The sequence below is a fragment of the Haemaphysalis longicornis genome, unplaced genomic scaffold (assembly GCF_048455015.1).
Source record: "Haemaphysalis longicornis isolate Haplotype H1 unplaced genomic scaffold, Haemaphysalis longicornis Haplotype H1 scaffold_5, whole genome shotgun sequence".
In the NCBI taxonomy this organism is placed as follows: Eukaryota; Metazoa; Arthropoda; class Arachnida; order Ixodida; family Ixodidae; genus Haemaphysalis; species Haemaphysalis longicornis.
In genome coordinates, this window is record NW_027526385.1 from 169,229,102 (window position 1) to 169,249,955 (window position 20,854).

Consider the following 20,854-nt stretch of genomic DNA (forward strand, 5'->3'; position numbering starts at 1 on the left):
GCTAGGTGACATCTGAAACGGCTGACGGTGAAATAATAAACGCGATCCCATTTTCTTTGCGAGAAAGGACTCGCAGCCTACACTATTACGGCAATATACCAAAAACCCAAACCTTATTACCAAAGGTCGTAAGGCATCGAATACGAGGGGAGCGAATGGCTTTACTAACCAAGAACACGGACGACTTGCGACATCCACCGGGAGCGCGAAGGCGATTAGTGCGCCACCTTGATAATCTACACCAGCACTGTTGGATGAGCTTCTGTGGAACATTGACGCAGGGCACCCTGTGACATCCATATGGCGTGTTTTAGAAATGCTCAACTGCAGCATCCAGCCCCATCGATTTCTTTTTCGGTCGCTTCACGAGCGCGTACCTTTGAAAGAAGTTTCACAGGGATATTGCAGGCTTCTCTAGTTTCCATAAATGCATCCACAACGACTAGTTGGTGTGTTGCGTCTTCACGAGCTTAATAATCCCAGTTTCCCCATGATAACTCTTTTACGAGAGAACAGCTTCCTTTGGCCATCTTTGATGTACACAAGCGCTCACCACCACGCGAAAACGGCAACAACTACAGTAAAGATCGTTTCCCCGAAGTCCGGTGTCGATCAGGAACCCAATCGCCCGGGCTCCGGTCGATTTGGCAGGAGGCTGGCAGGGCGATGGTGTTGAAGTTCTTGGAGGCGGCGGTCCAATTGACGAACTTAAGGCGTTGGGGTTGATTAAATGAGACGAATGGTTTATATGCAGCTATTTGCAGTTGGAAAACTGGGTACATGAATAATAAACGAAAAACTGCAAACTTCAGCTAGACGCTAGCTCCGAGTGCACACAAATCACTCGAGTTCCTCAACTTCGTCTAACTCTTCCTATTCTCGGAGCGTACACAAACCGCTCGAGAAACGACGGCCGAGACTCTGTCTCGCAGCAAGATCCGTCTAGTTGCCCGGTGCGGCGCTGCACCCTGAACCTCCGACGCGATCTTAACCTCGACTAGGGGGCTCCTAAATCCCAACCTAGCGTTAACGGTCGAGACTCCTTGTTTCGCCGGGAACTGCCAGCTCAGCGCTCAGATGAGAACCCTTTCCAACGGCCAAGTTCGGCCTTCTAAAACCTCGAGATCACTCTCTCTCGGGAACGCCCCTGTAGCGTTCGTACACGCGTATGGGAGTGCCCGAATTCACGTAGACAGCTGTCACTCAGCACGTCACGGAATATTCAATGAGGCGCCGCTATCTCAGGTCAACGGACCGCCCGCGGGCCAGAAAACGCGTACGACCCCGAGGGATGAGCGCGAAAGACGCGACTGTGCGTCATGCTGACCAGGGCGCGACAACAATAGAGACACGCCGGTAATCCCAGCGGGTCCGGCAGGCGTTCCTGGAATCCGGCGCCGCAGTCTGCCTTCTCAATGGGGGATTATCCTTGAGGAATGCGGAGGCCAGACAATCCGTCTCCCGCGCACGCCGCGACGAATTAGCGGTGGTTGCAGCGCAGTGTCGGCAGTGCTACGTCGCCAGACAGAGCGGCGCGTTCTCACGCGCAGCCCGGGCACCTGGCCGCTAATCTCATAAGTGGACCTTACAACTACCAAACCATAGCACAATTGTTCTGCCATTCTCAGTTGCGTCTTCCATAATTCTGCGCTCCAACTGTGCGAAGAGGTAAAGCGCCCGCGAATTGTAATCTTGACACAATACTTCGGGGTTTGAAACCGGAGAAACCGCCTAGAAGTTAGCCATTTTTCCAGCCTATCGCTTTTCCCAGTGTCATTGGAAAGCTAAATAAATTGGTACGTTTAATGTTGGCCTTATTTCTTCTGCGAAGCAAAAGTTTTCTTCAAGAAATGAATGGCTTCTGCAAGAATTCTAGTGTCATTTTTCAGAGTCACTTAATTTTCGCTAAATACCAGCTACCATCTTCATGAATATCAAAGCCTCGTTCACTCGTTCATTTACACAGCAATACTTGCCGCTCTTAAAAAATTGTTTTAGGGATAAGATTTCCGCGTGCATAGCGCACAACGTTGAGGCACGGCAGCCTGCAATGTTTATTTCTGGCGCGAAACTTCTCACTATGCTGTAGCAAAGGGTATGCCTCAAGGCGGCGGACTAAGTCAGTTGTTATTCAACCTGACTCTCATTTCACTCAAGGGACTCCTGGTCTGCGGAATGAGTATCACGCTGTATGCAGATGACACCTATACCTCTTTGCCTCACAAAAATGACGAAATAAGAAATAGCCCCTACATACCGCCCTCCATAACATCTCCAGTTACCTGGCAGCTGGGGGCCTGCAACTTTTTTCATACAAAAGGGTGGTCATGGCGTTTGCACAAAAATCATGGATAGCAATTAACTCTTTCTATGCGGCCGCAAGCTTTCTGGTGCACGAGTAGTTTTCTCTTGCAATTTTGGTAACGCACAGGTAGAGTTAGTCACCCGAGGCGAGACAATTAAAAGGCCGCCTTTCTTTGAGCCGCTCAGCTGTCGAAATATCTTGGTAATTCGGCTTGGTGGAGTAATTGCAGTTAAATTATTGTTTTATGGCTTGTTTTGTATTGTAAATGGAGTGCTGACGTACCGTTACCGATTCTGTATAAAACATCACAAACACAAAAAAAAAGCCTTGAGAGGGCAGGGAAGAGCAGTTTTAGCACCTTTCTCGGGCTTTCGAAAGGGTTTTCGAGCATCTGAACACTTGCACAGAGACGCTGTCCAGATATATCACAAACTGGATAACTACTTCCTAAGAGGATAACTACAAACTGGTTTATCTCTGGAATCGCGAAATTATTCGACATTATACCGCTGTTTTGCTCAGCCACCATGAAGAAATAATTGCTCCACTTTTCCCTACATGGTGTTTTGCTTCCTCGAAAATTCAGGGTCACATCCATGGAATTGGCAGTAAACAGACAATTTCCCTCTCAGAAATTTTAAATATGATGGTTTACGACATTTAACGAATACATTGGTATATAACATATATATTTACCAACGCTTCATCATCGCCGCAGACCTCTTCGGGACTGTACGAGCTACTTACTGGTGAAAATGTTTCGTAACCTCTTGAAGCCACCAACATAATCGACAGCTGCTCTGCCCAGTGATATCAAAGACGTAATTGTTTTGATGCGGCGCCAGAGTCTGCACCACGGGAAAATATTTACAGACTTTCCGGCTGGTTTCCAAATTCTCTCGCGGGGAGCAGGTCATCCCCGAACTACGTTGCAGAGTGCGGCGTCTCCACCCTTCACCATCTGAATTGTATTTCAGGACACAGCATAAACTTTGAGTGCATAGATGATCAGCGTGACATCATTGGGAATCAAAACCTTATGAAGAGCCTAGGAGAGATCTTTTTCATCAATACGGTTCTACAATAGTGCTCCATTATACCGTAACAAACGAAACCGACTATGCCACAACCAACAAAATACTGCTACGTGTGGTGCGTGATACATCCGGTGTTAAAACCAATACTCCAAAGCTCCCTAGACCTTTGAAATGTCTGCGAAGTGGAAGCACGGGTCAGGTTGTGTTAAAATAATACAGTGATGAAGATTTGACTGATTTTGGACACAGTAGAGGTAGGGGTTATCAACGTTCCCGCTACCTGGTGCTCCAACTATTGCAGTCCTCATGTTAGCAGCCTTGTTGTACTTTACGGCGAGTCATAGCAAACAGAATGCGACATCTTTTAGTTCATGACACACGACTATGACCCATGAACTTCTAAACGCTTCAATGATGCAATATTGGTCAAATAAAAATGCGGGTATATAAGAACCATTCGGAACAAAAGATTTGTGGTTCAGATTGTTCTCCGGTTCCTGACGTAATGCGTCACCTGGAAATACTTTCTTTCTCTTCCAGCTCTGGTCTTTCTTGTTTTTGTAATATTTGTTGAAATCGCTGTCAAATATAGAAAATGTAATTTTTGTTTTGATGCTCATGCTAAAGTTTTATTAGAATCTATAATTTTTTTTTACACAACCAACGTTCAAGGTCGACAGTGAAATACGAGAAGGATGCAAAAAATACTTGAATTAAGATTGCATCTGATACCATCAGAATGTTTCTTTTATTTCTTCAAGTTCATTATGACTTTTTAATGTTTGGACCGATGCTCCCGAAAAACATGGACGGGCTGAACGTTTTGTGGCACTCAGAATTTATTTGTTACCTTCGGAAAATTTGGCCTTCAATTGTATATTTTTTGTTAAATGACGTGTCATTTAGGTCGCTTGTGTGCAAAATTTTTAAGTCGAATTTTTTAAGCTTGATACAAGCTTTTATTTAGCGCCAAAAAATATTTGTTTCTAACAGAAGCTTTTTAAGCCAGTTGACTCACCATATAGTTAAAGCCCGTTGATAAATTTAGCCTACTTCAATGTAGCCTAACAAGAGCTCTAAATGCGAAACGTATCTGCGAGTAGAAAAAAAGCCATTTCTAGCTCTTTCGACTTTCATGTCGTAATATGAGGACACCAGACAAAATTACCTCTAGTGCCTGGAAAACAATGCCAAAACTGCGAGTTTTTTTGGGGAGAATTTATCAAAGATGCATCTGGAGTTACCGATTACCGTCTTCGTGTTTTCGCGGAACTTCATTTTGTCCAACTATTCCCGTACAGCAAGCGTAACTCATGTGAAGTCCACTTTAAATGTACCGAGCCTATCACTTTGCCGCAAAATCTCGCGCCTGTGCCTCTTCCACAAGTGGCACCACACCATGCACTCATTGAGTAATGCTCTTTTTTTGCCGCCATCTTACATTTCATATCGCCGCGATCACCACTTCAAAGTTGGAATTCCAAGCAGCCGTACAAACCTTCATTTTAATTCATTCGTGCCCACAACAAGCTCAGACTGGAATCACGTTCCCGCTTCCATCGCATCCATCACTGACCCTGCCAACTTCAAGAGTACCATGAACGCACACCCTTTTTAAACATGCTCCATTTGTTTGTACAGATCGTTTGTTTTTCCACCACTCCTCTCTGTAACGCCTTGTGCATTGACAGTAAATAAATGAAATAAATGAAATTTTGTGAGACAGTTTTTGGTCACCATAGTTCGTTCTGGGTGATGGCTTCGTTTCGAACTGTTCGAGGCATTCTACGCGGGGTGGCGAAACACGTAAATCCCGTTTTTCAGAGCCCATTACCCAGTTCTTCTGCGCTGGATTGTGGCTAGGTGTTGGCGTAATAAGAGTAACTGTAAGTATAAATGTTATACTACATGTTAAATAAAAAGTAGCTGTAACTGTTGTAAATAACTGTAAAGTCTGGCAGAAATAAATGTATGTATAATAATAGGAGTAAGGAATTTCCACAGCAATCACAACATATTAGGACGGAGCAAGCAACTTACTCATGCTATACTCGGCGAGAAATCCGGAGTACTCATTAGAAACGTCCGATTTAAACTCCAGGCGCAGATTACTGCGTTCGCAGTTGATTTTGGAAGGGAGCGTGGAACCACAAACTCGTCCATACTGATAAACTGTACCCTGGCGGGTTGTGCAGTTTATCTGTACGCTGTCGTAGCCACAGTCGCTCTGCGAATAAAGAAAAAATAAGCTGAGGCGTGTGCTCAGTGCGAACGGAAATTTCTTGGAACGGAGAGTCAAGGTTCAAAGTGCTGCCTCGTCTTTTGTGCATTGAAAGAACCATGTGCGATAAAGGAACTTTGCATGTAGGTAAGCCGAAGACTGTATGGCTGATCAGTGAGGCCCCGGCAAACCTTACCCAAAGGGGTCCTGAACTACCTTCCGCCGATGCTTGGATGCACATGTAACCAAATAAAGCAATGTATTAGCAAAATCCTCCCGCAAGAATTTTGTAAAGCGTTGAGTATTAGCTGAGAAATCGTAAATCAGAAACCGCGCATTATCGTCGCGCCGCGTTTCCTCCTCCTTTCAACTTACTCTCCACTTTTGACGGTGCGCGAGCCTTCCCTCCCATGATGCTGCGCTCCTCAGCGGTGACGTACTTCCTCTCAGGCTGCCGTTTGCTACGGGCAAGCTTTGTTGACACCATGAATCCCGCACTCCGCTCAAGGCTTGAAAAGCGAACGAAAAATCTGGCCGTATGTGTGCAGCGGCCTGGCCTTGCCCTTTCGCGGTGTATGTTGCTGCAGTTGATATCGGTGTCACGTGACTTTTTATCGGCGGCGAACTCGCAGCCGCACGGGGAGGATCGTGCGCTCGTTGTCTTTGACGCACCGCGCACTGTTTATCCAAAAAGCGCCGTATCAGAAGTGGCCCCGCTGGTGCCGTGTCTTATTTTTCGGCGGCGGTAATTCCTGCCGGCGGCATGTGAAAAAGACATGTGAAAAAATGAGAGACGCAGCTGTGCGGACGCGGACGACGGACGAACGCAGGACAGGGCCGCCGGCAAAAGATACTCCTCTCAGCGTCGCATCTAAAATTACGCCCACCTCCCGTCGCGGGAACCCTGGTGTGATGCGACGCTGAAGGGGGTTCCATTGCGCGTTTCCGTTGGGTCGACTACTCGAATTGCGTGAGCAATCTTCGGGTAATGCGAGAGAGAGAGAGAGCAAGCATAGCGCGGACGACCATCGACTGAGAGACCGGCCGGAGCGCGGCACTCCGCTAACATGCGCAGCGCGCCCGAAGGAGAGGAAACCACGGAGAGAGAGGGCGCTGCACATGCGCACAGTGCACTTGCGCCGCGCGCCCCCCCCCCCCCCCCCCCCCCCGGCGGAGTGAGAGTGCGCTGCGCCACGCGCCCGCAGATGTTGGGCGATAGTGTTTGCTATCGGAGAGAGGAGAGGGGGTTAGCGGAGGAGAGACGCAGCTGTGCGGATGCGGACGACGACGACGCAGGCAGGACAGGGCCACCGGCAAGAGATGCTCCTCTCAGCGTCGCATCTAATAACATAACAACATCAGGATTGGAGGTGTCCAGGTGAAGAGTAATAGGGTGTCATTACTTACGTGACTCTCGAGATTAAAGTGGGTGAACTTGAGGCTGACGCACTGTTCAGAGGAAGCGACGATCTCATAGATGCACCTCTTATAGCGTGGGTACTTTGCCGGGTACTCCGGGCTTGTGATGGTTCCTTTTGCCGCCCTGAATACGCCGCCACAAGGTTCTGCATCAACACAGGTACACGGCATATTCAGAAAGTTGACACCGAACATGCACACCCCTTGCTTAGTATAATAAACAATTCCCATTGGCTTAAAATGCTCCAATGCAGCCCTTCTCTCGCTTGACTACCTTCTGGCTTGTTCACATCGCAGGCGACTTTTTTTTTTTCTGCTAAAGCAGTACTGGTACCAATTTTCGGAGTTAATAATATTGCACAGTTCGCTTCCGGTACTCAACAGGAAACCCTGGGTAAAATATGAGCGGCCTGCGACGCGAATACCACACTTTAATTGGATCTCATTTATCGCGCCGACGGAGACTGGTGCGGAGCGGCATTCAGCAAATGGACATCAGCGTAACATCATCCCGAGAAAGCCAAAAGAAGTGACGCGACAGCACTCTTCAAACACTTGTGACGTCACTTTACATGCACGGCCCCGCGAGCGGTGAGCGGGCGCCGGCGCGTTCACAAACGGGTGCACGTAGCCAGAGCTAGAGGCAGAACCGCTGCACACAAAGGCACTGTTGGCAAAAATAAAGTTCCACACACGGGAAAGGAATAGATATTATAACCCGGAATCGCAATAGAAGTCGCCATCGGGACTTTTATTGAAAGTGGTCATCGAATTTCCGCTGCAGTGGTAGTCCTAGCACCTTCAGGCAGCTCAGCCGTTCAGCTCCGGTGGCGGCGCGGTCAAAACAGTGCCCCACCGGCCTCCCCAGTCTTTTGACGTCCGCACAAAGCGGTGAGGTCACGCATGGATGCTGTCATATGCGCCTTTGGGGATGAAAGCACGGGAATTTGAAAGAAACCATTTTCAGGCCGTTCAATGTAATAACTTTTTGCGCGCTGAAGTATCTAAAGTGCTGTTTCGGGTTCACCAAAAAAATTAAGCATCGATAAAAGCAATAAAGTGTAACATAAAATTTTCGTGTCAGTTATTCTTTAAGCTCTAGCGGTTTTGTTTTTGCGATCACAATGTTATTTGGACGGCCCCTCTTTTTCCTGTCCTGTGCTTTCAATGCCCGAATTGGAACAGAATTTAGTATAATGGAATTGACGATATATTCTATACACGAGTCTTATTTATTGAAGATATTTGAACCTGCTTTCATGTCTTTTTTGTTAATTACAATGGGTAAATACGACCTGTTTTCTGCTTACATCCTGAAAACAGGATACGACCAAACCACTACTTTTAGAAAAACGCCTTTGAAACTTTGTTTTTTTTTTTGAACGTCCTGGTACATGTCCAGAATACACGGAATCACCGCTTATTCATCTGTTGCTCGGGAATATGCAGTTCTAAAATGGAGTTAACGATAAAACGTGGTAAAAGGGTGTGAAGATGGCGAAATGGCGCCAAGTCTTTTCCTTCAGACTCCTCCGAGTGTGCATGCACCACAGCCTGCCGCTAACTCAACGTATTTTATAAGCCTAAAAACTGAGCCTAAATCTCCAGCTGGTCTAACAGAGCTACTCCATCAATGTCGGAGCCACGCATTCTATATTCGAACGCGGTCGTTGGTATGTGCGAGCCTTGACTGTGAAAAAAAAATCCGTCAAACTCTGTCAAAAAGGAAAGGCTGGTTGACGCTCTGAGCGATGCTCTGAGCGATAACATATTGTTAGTTCACTGAACCACTTCTTTTCAAATTGAGTGAATAGAATTGTTTTATCAGTACTGCTACACACGTTACCTAACGAAAAAAACAGCACTTCAATGTCTCAATTTGCATATAGCCATACGGTTGGGCAAGCACAAATGTTTTGTTTCTTTTTTTTTTGCCCACACTTTTGGTGAAGCGTTCAATACATCTAGTCACTCTAGGAGTTGCACCCAACATTTTAGAAAATATTATGTTAGCTATAAAAGCGACAACCCGATAAACCGAGACGAATAGCTGCTGCGCCAGGTGTGAAGACAACAAAGCTGTCGGCATTTATTAAAATGTTCCACAGAAAAGGCTTACAACCTAATGACGAACAATGCAACATCTCTGTAGCTTCACGGGCAGGCTATTTATCCGCTATAATGCGTCATCGGTAGCGGAAGGTATTTACGTAGGGCGCTGCTAAGTGATCCCTGGGCAAGTGCATTTGCAAAGAAATAAGCGAAAGTAGCTACTTCAAAGGGCGTGTTCACCATTGACCGCAGTGGTTGTACGTTGTATATGATGCTTCGACGCGATGTCATATTTTGCGCGAATACTATAACAAAATAATTGTTGACTAAGCATGAGTAATTTTTTTCGTAGTGTCTTCGTGGCTGGCAATATAGGGTTTTTACGCATTATCCTAAGAATCCCTGTGACGTATCCTCCTAGGTTGCCAATAGAATAGAAATGTTTCCACCTCACAGTTTGTCCTTTTAGAAAACGTCGTGCTTTCCGTTAGGTGTATACGTACACGGAAATAGATATTGCTAGGAAGGACTTTGCAATATTGAAAAGGAAGTTTGTACAAGGAATATGTATTTTGCGTCTTCCAAAACGCTTAATATCCTCAACTGATACCGGCAAATTGAAGTATAGGTTCGGTGTTGGTACCCAATCGCAAAGCAAAAATATAAGTTATTTTAGAATGAAACAGGAAAATATTCACAAGGCAGCTTCTTTTAAAGGTTTCAAAGCGTGAGGACTATTTATGGCGGTGGAGGTAAAACAAAAATACCTGTGATGATTGTGCGTCTGCCGAAATATTAACATTAATATAGAGGAGCTCCCTTCGTCGGCGCTACATGCGTTCAACAACGACTGCCCAAATTTTATACTTTTCTGAAACTCTCTTTTCAGTTGGAGTGTCACAGAATACCCTGTAAAAAGACACGCCGGAAGACTTGTTTTACTCACCCTTCCTATAGTTAGCGGAGAAACCTGACCTCTTGGGTGACCTATGAGTCTTAAAGTTTACAAACAGGTTGTTTTCTTCAGAGATGATTCGCCCTGGCACAGTCGTGCCGCAGAATGTTCCGTACCTCCGGGTTATCTCACTGTCCTTTGCTGTGTAGACCCGTACATGGCGATCAGTGCAATTTGCCTATAAAGAAGATACGTACTTTTAGCGACACACGCTCATCAAGGACGTTATTTGGCAAAGAATATTTCGAGGTATATTATTAGGTGCACATTAAGCCACAGAAGTTGCTTGAGGGCGAACATATCTCAAGCATCTTCACAGCGCCATGCTCACATTCCCGCAAACAATTTCACAGAACTCTGCACTATCATCATACCTACTGCTGACAATGGAAGTTGACCTTCGCTGCGGCTTTGTCGCTAAGATGTTATGGCGTGAAGTCCAAGGTTTGGAGTTCGATTGTAGCAGATGCCGCCCTGGCTTTGATAGATGGGAGAAACGAAATCGGCCACGTCTCAGGCCTTTGACGTGCGTTGAATCTCTCTAGCTCAAAATATTCCTCAGCTATCTACTAGGCACACCTCTTATCCCATTTGCCACTTAACCGGGTTCATCCACTCCACCTTTTCGATTCAATATGAAACAGGCCGCTTCCCCCTTCTGCACTCTTTGTGACGTGCACGAGGACTTGAACCACGTAGTATGTGAGTGTACGCGGTATAGAGCAGCTTGAACGTCCCTTCAAGTGTCCTTGGGTCGACCGCTTTCTAGAGGACTAACTCAAAGTGACGTGCTAGGCCCTTGGTCGAACGCCAAACGAGCATCTCGGGCGACAAACGCTCTATTGTCTTTCCTGCGAAGCATAGGCCCTGATCACACTCTTTAAACAGGACTCTCTTAAAATGAGCGCGTCATCTTCATCACAGTCATTATCATCATCTGTTCATTGATTTCATTTTTTTATACATCTGGTGTAGCAAGTAAGGCGCCTTGGCCAGGCTAACCACACCAGTGTCATGAAAGACTATTCTCTCTCTCTCCACATGGTCTTTCAACGCGCGGTGTAGCTGTCGGTAGCCCGCTAATGCTACATTTTTCTGACAGAATAACTATTCAGGAAGGCGTTTTTCTTCATGGCGCCATTGGAGCTGCTTTAGGTTCTAGCATCGCCAGTAACTGCGTGCGACTGTTTCCGAGCCCACGGCAACGTTCCGCTTTGGGTCCGAAGATTCGTGGTCGCGACAAGTTGTTTGCGACACTAGTGGGTTAAGAATGTTTGAGGCATTGATAATGAAAGACACTTTCAATTATTTACTCGTAGGTTGAAGTATAGGCTGAGCACGTCATCAGATATATGCTGCTAGGTCACGGGTGTTTGTTTTTATGTATGCTTGTGCCTGCTCCTTACGCTGTCCAACACTCAAGATTATTTACGTCTTTCACCCACTCCTCCGAGCTGCAAAATTTAGCAGTCCACCATTTGCAGCTGTGTCGAAAGAAACGTGCGGAGTAGGAACAAAACACTCATCGCGCGGAACACACAGAAAGGCCCGACTCACTGAAGAGATTTATGCAAACATCTACGTGTTTTTAAGGCGGGTTCATGAGAACTGACAGCGCAAATTAGACACGGACAAAGTAAGGGGACAACAGGACCATGACCCTTTTAAGAGGGCTTGTCGCACCTGTATAGCATTGCACTGCCAAAACCATCCGAGAAATTTACACTAAAACGGTTTTTAGAGGCGGGCAGAGAAACTACGACTTGCGCAGAAGATGTGTTGCAATTGGGGCCCCTTACGCTAACACCGCCTATATTGCTACCAGCGGTACATACCCTAAGATACTGCTCGGCGACCCCGATATACATTTTCATGAAGCGAGCTTCTGTAAACTGCGAAAAATGTTTTATTTTGTATGTCCTCTTTCATCGTACGCACCGTGCTCACTATTATCAAGCTGTAACTGGCACATTGGTGCTCCATGTTGCTTTGTTGAAGTTGGTCTTGTTGCAGTGGCACTTGCTTGTCGTTGTATCGGACACGGCGCTTATTTTTATTTTGTGTTTGTGTTTCCGGTTCTATGTTACCCCTTGTTTTGCTGTTACCTATTTTTTCTATGCAAGTGCTATCAGTAAATGGTTCATCGTTGGTGCTTAGCATGTCCCCAGAACTTCCCACGCTTTCCTTCGAAGTTGGCCGTGCGTAGAGTGACCAAAATGGGTTGTGTTGTAGCAAGGAGGCATGCGCTCGGTGGTGCGAAGGCTGTTTCCTACATTTATTCCAGCGTAGGCCCGGCCAGAACTGGAGGCACAGACAATTAGCGATCACCAAGGGGCGCTGTCCCGTTCTAACTGATGAGCTATACTGAAGCACCACTCCTGGTTACGCTGCTAATAATGATGACGAAGATGGCCCTTGTGCAGACGATGACGCTACAGTGTCTCACTGTAATCAAAAACAGAAGCTAGAAAGCGCGCAACAAATTTGTTACGCCGCATGACCCGAATAAAGAAAAGGTACTAGGCTCCAATCGTACCTACCTTTTCTACAGTCGGGCTAGAGGAGTGCTAGCCACACGGTCGTTACAAACGTGTTCTATTGGGCTTTAAATCAACCGGTTGCTACAAACGTCACTACGGAATTCTAATCCTGTCGTTCCTTGAGAGTGTTGGCGATCACACTATTAGCCTCCTAATACTGGCGGTTTTTTACAGTGTTGGCGACTGCACTATTAACCTGCTAAACCCGGTCTGAGACGTCAAAGGGGCAAGAAGCTATGTGTTCTTTAAATTATTTCCGAATTTGTCAGAACTGCGGCTTTGTGGTCAAGTGTCAGAGCAGCCCACGCAGATAGCGCATCACGCACAACAATAAAAAATTATGTGTTTGTAATGTGAGAGCCGCCGTGAAATTGGACGGTGACACTCTTGCCACCGTCAATTATACTGTGCGTTCGTTCGCGCGCATATCCTTTTCTTGTGTATTTCGCTGAGTCATTAAAACCTTCACTGAGTCTAGACGCTAAAAAGGCCACATCACTTCTTTACAGCCTGTGGAGCTGTGGAGCCTTTTTTTATAGAGAAAGGATTATTGCTCGAGAAACGAAACCATAAAAAAGCCCCCAGTTTTTCTCTGACGTGAAAGGGCAACTGCACTCAAACTTTTAACCTCCCGAAAATGCGATTGTTGTTTAGACTGCATTAGCGACTGCAAGACACAAAATACAGCAGCTGAAATACGCCTACCTATGACGCTAATGACCACAAAAATCAGACATTTTCAATCCGAAATTAAGAAGATCGCGGCCATTACTGGGAGGCTGAAGGGACGTTCGAGCCACCCCAAACGGAGAGCGAGCGGCCACAGGCGGCCGGTCGGCAGGCATAATCCTGCCATCAAGGCTTCGCCCTCACCGCAGCCTAGAGGTCCTGTATATAGCTCCCCTAGGGGAGCACCGCAGCCATAATAGAGGTGCCTCCAGCGGACCTCGACCGGTTTTCCTGGCTGGCTGCATAAAAAAGTACAGGACAGCACCGCTTCATGGCTGTCCACGCCATCCCCCGAAAGGTGTAGCATTGCCTGTGACGCAGCTATTTGTACTCTTCTAATTATTTAACCACGCATTTCAAGCGGCTGCCAGTCATATCCAAGTTGGTTTGGTGGTAGGTACTGCACGTTCAAAAAAATTTCCCCGCATTTCCCCGAGGGGAAGAATTTGCGCGGTTCGGTAATGTTCGCGAAAGAGAGATCACACACACACACACACACACACACACACACACACACACACACACACACACACACACACACACACACACACACACACACACACACACACACACACACACACACACACACACACACACACACACACACACACACACACACACACACACACACACACACGCACGCACGCACACACACACACACACACACACACACACGCACACGCACACGCACACGCACACGCACACGCACACACACACGCACACACACACACACACACACACGCGCGCGCACACGCACACGCACACGCACACGCACACACACACACACACACACACACACACACACACACACACTCACACACACACACACACTACAAAGAAAGAAAGATGCATTTATTCACAGACACCTATTTGTGTTGTCGTTGTACTTGATTGCTAGAGCGGATCTCAGCTTTAAAATTTCGTGTCAGTACTCCTTTAAGCGGGTGCATTAGCCCTTCTCACGCCCGATTCCTGGCCAATCCCCCACGTGTGTATGTGCCATGTCAGCGGCGCCAGGCAGCGCGCGCCCATCTCCCCCCGTTGCCAAGGAAGACGAGGAGATTCCTGGCCAATCCCCCACGTGGGTTTGTGCCATGTTAGAGGCCAGGCTGCGCGCGCCCATCTCCCCCCGTTGCCAAGGAAGACGAGGAGCGCGCGCACCCGCAGCTGTTGCTATGTGTACGGACGGCGGTCACCGGAATTCAGGGTCGCTTATAAGGTGCATTCGCACCTAAAAAAAATTGGCGCAGGTAAAATTTAGGTGCACTTGGCCTCTAAACCTTATACGTGATGAAGCCAGAAAATCTTGCGCTTGGACTGATTGTAAGAACATAATCACTCGTTCAATTGGATGGTAGGGATGCGTAGAGCGGATAAATATAAAAAGTGAGGGCGTGAAGGTAAGAAACTGTCTTCGTTCATTTTCCGTTGTGGGCGCGATAACTGTAAGGTTGCTCCACAAAGTTCGATTTCAGGCCGCTCTAAACACGTGTACTCCGGATTTCACAGTCCACTAACCGACGCAAAGGAAAATTTTCCCCCTCATATTGCCGCGAATCATATACGGGTTTGTTTATTTATCGTTTGTTTTTAATTTCCGGCCGCGCCCGGATCTGTTATCTGTGTCCCATGCGAAGCACGTGTTACATTCTTTATTTTTATGCCGCACGGGCTATCTCATCCAGATAAGCAGAGTGTTTCGCCCTAACGCCGCTAGCCCGGAATAATCTTCTGTGATCTACAATTTTCTGGATGTGAATCGACGGTTCCAGAAACTCTCGCGCCGAAAGATAAAAGCCTGCACAGCAGACGCCGCGGCATTTGATTCTGCGACGCTCGCCGACGCAACTCACTTTGTTGACCGCTGCTTCGCCGCCTCTGTATTCTTTTGAGTTGTTAGGGGAGCACAAGTTCGCTCCAATAAACTTGTTTCTCCTTCAAGACAACTGCGTCGTCCTTGGATTCGTGACATCTGGTGGGTGCGGGGTACGCACCCTTTATGACGACCTCTGCAAGCCGCCAGCCCAGTCCAACTAGAGCCAGCCTCCGACTGCAAGGATTGCCACCCGAGCTCGGTCTTCTGCCAGAAGGGCCAAGAGAAGGAACGCTGCAACCAACACCATGCTGCAAGAACGAGCCTCGCCAATCGTCCTGGAGCAGCCCCGGGAACCACCATCGTTCCGCGAATCCCCCGGAGAAGATCCTGAGGACTGGTTGGAGAAAGTGGAGCGCGTCCGCATCTTTAACAGGTGGGATGACGAAGAAACCTTCCGCCATGTTTTCTTCTATCTAGAAGATACGGCCCGAACGTCGTTTCAGAACCATGAAAGCTCCCTAACCAACTGGACTCTCTTTAAGAGCGAATTCCTCAAAATATTCGCTACCGTTGTGCGAAAAGAACGAGCCGCCCTCTTGTTCGAAACGCGCACGCAACACCCCAACGAAGGGGTTGTGATCTTCGTTGAGGAGATGAAGCAACTATTTCACCGCGCGGACCCCGATATGACGGAAGAAAAGAAGCTACGCTTCTTAATGCGCGATGTAAAGGAGGAACTGTTTGCTGGACTTGTCTGAAACCCGCCCAAAACTGTCGCCGAATTCGTGACTGAAGCCACTACAATTGGGTAGGCCCTCGAAATGCGTGCTAAGCAGTACGAGCGGAACTTTGTTGGCGCGGCTAATGCGAACTACATCGACAACATGCGGATTCCGGCGAAAGCCTACGCGAGACCATCCGCGCAGTAGTGAGAGAGGAGCTGCGGAAATTTCTCCCCACGCCGCCACAACCCCAAGTCGCTACCCTTACCGACGTGATTAGAGAAGAAGTGCAACAAGCGCTGGGAACTTCTACGCCATCCGAAGTAACCCGAGAGCCACAAGCTATGACGTACTCTGCGGCTGTTCGTCGGCCCCGCCCTGCTCCAACACGCCGTCAAGATGCCCCACCGTACCGCCGCCCACTGTCACCCGCCCGACCCCCGGTAGCCCGAACCCAGACGGCGAGGAAGACGGACGTATGGCGAACTCCCGATAATCGTCCTCTGTGCTACCACTGCGGAGAGGCCGACCATATCTACCATCGCTGCCCATACAAGAGACTCGGACTGCGTGGTTTCTCCGTCGACGAACCTCGCCCTCTCCCTGGCCAACGACCACGTGAGACGGACGAATATCTATCTGAACCCGCCGTGGCCCAGCTCGTTTCAACCGTTCGCCGTCGCCCTACCCATACCAATCGCCGAAACGCCGTAGCAACGCTGACTTCACCCGTGGAAGGTCCCCCAGCCCACGCGGGGGAAACTAAAAGCAGCAACTTCTGGAGTTGCTCTACGGCGAAAAACCCGAAACCCTCCAACGACGCAAAGACGCGCCGAAGATAGTGATTCACGACATGCCCTCATCCCGACGACCCGACCTAACCGTGACGAGACTCCCGAACACGACGACAGCTATACGGCGCGACGCGTACCCGACCTGCCCGAGACGTCCGCTGAGAAGATGACGACAACGACGACGCACAGTGCCCGACCGTCAACACGCACAAGCCGAGATGCGAAGCCCCGACGCACGCGGAGCTCGAGGAAGGCGGCATCCGACGTCAAAGTGTCCATCGACGGCTTTGATGTAGTCGCCCTCGTAGACACGGGAGCCGACTACTCCGTAATGAGCGGACCATTTGCGTCTAAGCTGAAGAAAGTTATGACCAGATGGGAGGGTCCCCACATACGCACAGCAGGAGGTCACCTCGTGACGCCATGTGGAACGTGCACATCGCGCGTCACCATAGACGGCCTGACGTACCCTGCAGTGTTCGTCATTTTGCCCAACTGTTCCCGCGACGTAATTCTCGGAATGCACTTTTTGACAGACAACGGCGCAATAATTGATCTGCAGACCAAGTCGATAACTTTTTCCTCCGACCACTCCATGACGCCGGAATCCAACCCCGAGCACCGTGCAGCTGTAAGGATCGCCGATGATCACGTCACCCTGCCACCCCGCTCAAGCTTGATGATCACCGTCTACTGTGAAGGTGCTGCTTCTGATGCCGACGCTATCGTGGAGAGTGACGAAAGGTTGCTTCTCGACCGCGGTGTGTCTGTCGCAAGAAGCATTGTGCGGTTTAAGCAACGCAAATCGCACGTTTTGGTCACCAATTTCATCGAGGAGTACCAGCATTTAAACGAGGGCGCTGCAATTGCATTCTTTGAAGAAACGCAACAAGCAAGTGACGTGATCGCAGTCGCCGACTTTGAACGCGCACCCGAAGAGACCTTCAAGTTTCCGCATTCCTTCGACGTAAATCCGGTGCTACCGCAAGAACAACGGAACAAACTATTGGCTTTGCTGCGTCGCTACAGCGAGTGTTTTTCGTCGAACTCAAAGTTACGTCAAACACCTCTAGCGAAGCACCGAATAATAACCGAAGATGGAGCCCGACCTACCCGACAGTCGCCGTACCGCGTCTCTAACCACGAGCAGGAAGCCATCCAGACTCAAGTCGGCGACATGCTCAGCGACGACATAATACAGCCATCGAAAAGTCCGTGGGCTGCGCCGGTCGTACTCGTGAAGAAAAAGGACGGCAATTTAAGGTTCTGCGTTGAATACCGGAGACAGAACAAAATCACCAAAAAGGACGTGTACCCCCTGCCACGAATCGACGACGCCCTCGACCACGTCTGCCACGCGAAGTACTTCTCATCGATGGATCTGAAGACCGGCTACTGTCAAATTGAAGTGGACGGTAGACAGCGAGAGAAGACTGCATTTATAACCCCGGACGGTCTGTGCGAGTTCAAGGTGATGCCGTTTGGGCTGTGCGTGGCGCCAGCAACGTTTCAAAGATTCATGGACACTGTGCTAGCTGGCATGAAGTGGCACACCTGCCTCGTCTACTTCGACGACGTTGTGGTATTCGCCCGGACTTTCGATGAACACCTTGCAAGATTGGAGTCTGTACTCCAGGCTATTCACTCGTCGGGGTTAACGCTGAAGCCCGAAAAGTGCCGCTTCGCTTGCGAGGAACTCAAGTTTTTGGGACATTGAACGTCCTACGTCGACGTAGAACATGAGACTTGGGACGAAGTCCTCCCGCATGTCACGTTTGCGTACAATACAGCGACGCAGGAAACTACGCAGATGACACCGTTCGAGCTTGTCTACGGAAGACGGCCGACTACAATGCTTGACGCCATGCTTCCGCATGTAGAAGACGACGACCTCAACGCCGACGTCTAAGGATACCTTCAACGTGCGGAGGAGGCCCGACAGCTGGCTCGAGTTCGTATAACGGACCAGCAGCTGGTGGATGCCGGCCGCTACAACCTCCGACGCCGAGACGCCGAGTACCAAGCAGGGGATCGTGAGTGGGTTTGGACTCCCATTCGACGACGCGGACTCAGTGAAAAGCTTCTGCGACGGAATTTCGGAACCTACCAGATTCTACGACGTGTTGGCCAATTAACCTACGAAGTGATCCACAGTGGTGATTCCGGCACATCACGACGACGCACGGGACCCGAAGTCATCCACGTGGTTCGCCTCAAAATGTACTTCGCAAGATGACGAACTTCGCAAGATGACGAATTCTGCGACGCTCGCCGACGCAAGTCACTTTGTTGACCGCTGCTTCGCCGCCTCTGCATTCTTTTGAGTTGTTAGGGGAGCACAACTTCGCTCCAATAAACTTGTTTCTCCTTCAGCACAACTGCGTCGTCCTTGGCTTCGTGACAATATTCTCGCAGGTCATAGGGTCGATTATGTTTCTCGATATTCTAATAATCACGTACTTGATATCTTTTGACCTGATTATGTAATTTCTATACAAAATATTTCCACCAACTCAACAGGCGCAACTGGGGGATTTCACCCACGACTGCTGCATGGGACATCGTCAACGACAACCGCGAGTGCCAAAAATATTACCATACGGTTGCTTTCTCCCTGAGAAAACAGTTGGGGGTGAAATTTCTTTTGAATAGTCGTCCTTTTGTGAACGTGCACATTGAGTAAAGCACCGATGAAGATGCACTAGAAAAGCTTTCTGCCCTATATTCGGAACATATATTGACTCTAAACGTGTGCATACCTTAAAGAAGTGTTATTATAATTGTAATTCACAAAAAAGGGGAAATAACAACCTTAGGAAATACAGACCCATCCGCTTCCACTTAGTTGTATTCCATCTGCTTACCAAATTAATAGTTAACTGCCTAAGTGGCTGCTTAGATCGCGCACAAGGCGCAACCAAGAGAGCTGGTTCCGTTAAGAAAAAGTTCACAACTTTGTATTACCCTAATGCCTTCGATAAATTAGTACGAAAATCCGAAGTACACACTGAACCATTTTACATGCAATTTTTAGACTCTGAAAGACAATTTGACTAGCTACACACCGCCCCAGTGCTAGAAGACTTACAGTGGGTTTCCAGACTGCCTATATAAGGGATGCCTCGGGAGGATAATCTATCACAAGCCAGACGACAACTTCGCGATGCCAAAGGGAGAATGACAAGCAGGTAATATCTCACCAAAACTGTTAGTACATCTCTACAGGGGTTATTCAGGAAGCTTTTCTGAGAGAACACAGGAACCCAGATAAACGAGGACTACCTGCGTAATTTCAGTTGTGCAGGTGACATAATCTTGCTAAGCGAGTCTACAGAACCAATACTGAAGTGCTTGAGTAACCACGATCAGAAAAATGATTGTGGAGGTAAAAATACATTTGAATACATTTGACGTAATGCTAATTGGGCATGAATAAAGCGCCCTGTTAAGCATACGCAATGAAACAGTAAGAGAGCGGATACTGAGAAGCGGGTCCAGAAAAAAGGGAAGGCCAATAACTCGACCAACAGATGATACAATAAAGTTTGGAGGAACACTGTGGATTCGAGCAGGAGTGGTAGGGCGTCAGTTGGAGAATACATCGCGCTGCAGTGGACGTAAGTAGGCAGTTATGATGATGTGTATCGTGGTATGAAAACGTGTGTTTTGAAGCATGAGCTCTGCAGCCTATAACATCAATACCAACTAATTATTCAGTACCTTTTGCGCTGCTGCGGTACCTAGCTGGCTGCAACTCTAGCACAATAGACCTTCCTGTTTGTAAGATTGCTTCCAAAATAACTACACCTTTAAAACTTTCAAGGTTAGGTATTTGTACGACTTCACTTGCTTATGGAGCGGAACTTTGGCAACGTGCCCAATACTTTACCAATATTACTGTTTTGCGAATGTCATAATTGACAGCAGTAATCGGGAGTCATATAATAAAGGGACCCATCATTTGGAATGAGTTAAATGTTGTTTGTTTATGAACCGCCGTAAAAAAATGAGAAATAATGGACACCAAACGCTGTGCACGTAAGATTTATCAAAGCCCATTGGCGTGGAAAGACATCGCGGCGTTGCGTAGAAAGCGCAAGCTATACTGAACGCACAATCCCAAACACACCTGGAAACCATTGCTAATACTTCCATGGGTTCAAATATTTTTGCATTTTATTTTTGCACCACCCACAAGATATTACTCAGTAATACAAAACAAAATTTTTATTCTAAGAACACTCTTTCGGTAAATACGTGAGAC

At 48.0% G+C, this 20,854-nt stretch overlaps 1 protein-coding gene across 1 annotated transcript in view; it reads right to left on the reverse strand.

Moving 5' to 3' along the window:
* Positions 1 to 20,854, reverse strand: part of LOC144139992 (uncharacterized) — a 132,171-nt gene that overhangs the window by 73,770 nt on the left and 37,547 nt on the right. Inside the window, exons 4-6 of the mRNA XM_077672208.1 lie at positions 9,981 to 10,167; positions 6,971 to 7,128; positions 5,383 to 5,569 (exon numbers count right to left, since the gene is read on the reverse strand). Of these exons, the coding sequence (XP_077528334.1) occupies positions 5,383 to 5,569; positions 6,971 to 7,128; positions 9,981 to 10,167 (532 nt within the window). The remainder of the gene's footprint in view (positions 1 to 5,382; positions 5,570 to 6,970; positions 7,129 to 9,980; positions 10,168 to 20,854) is intronic.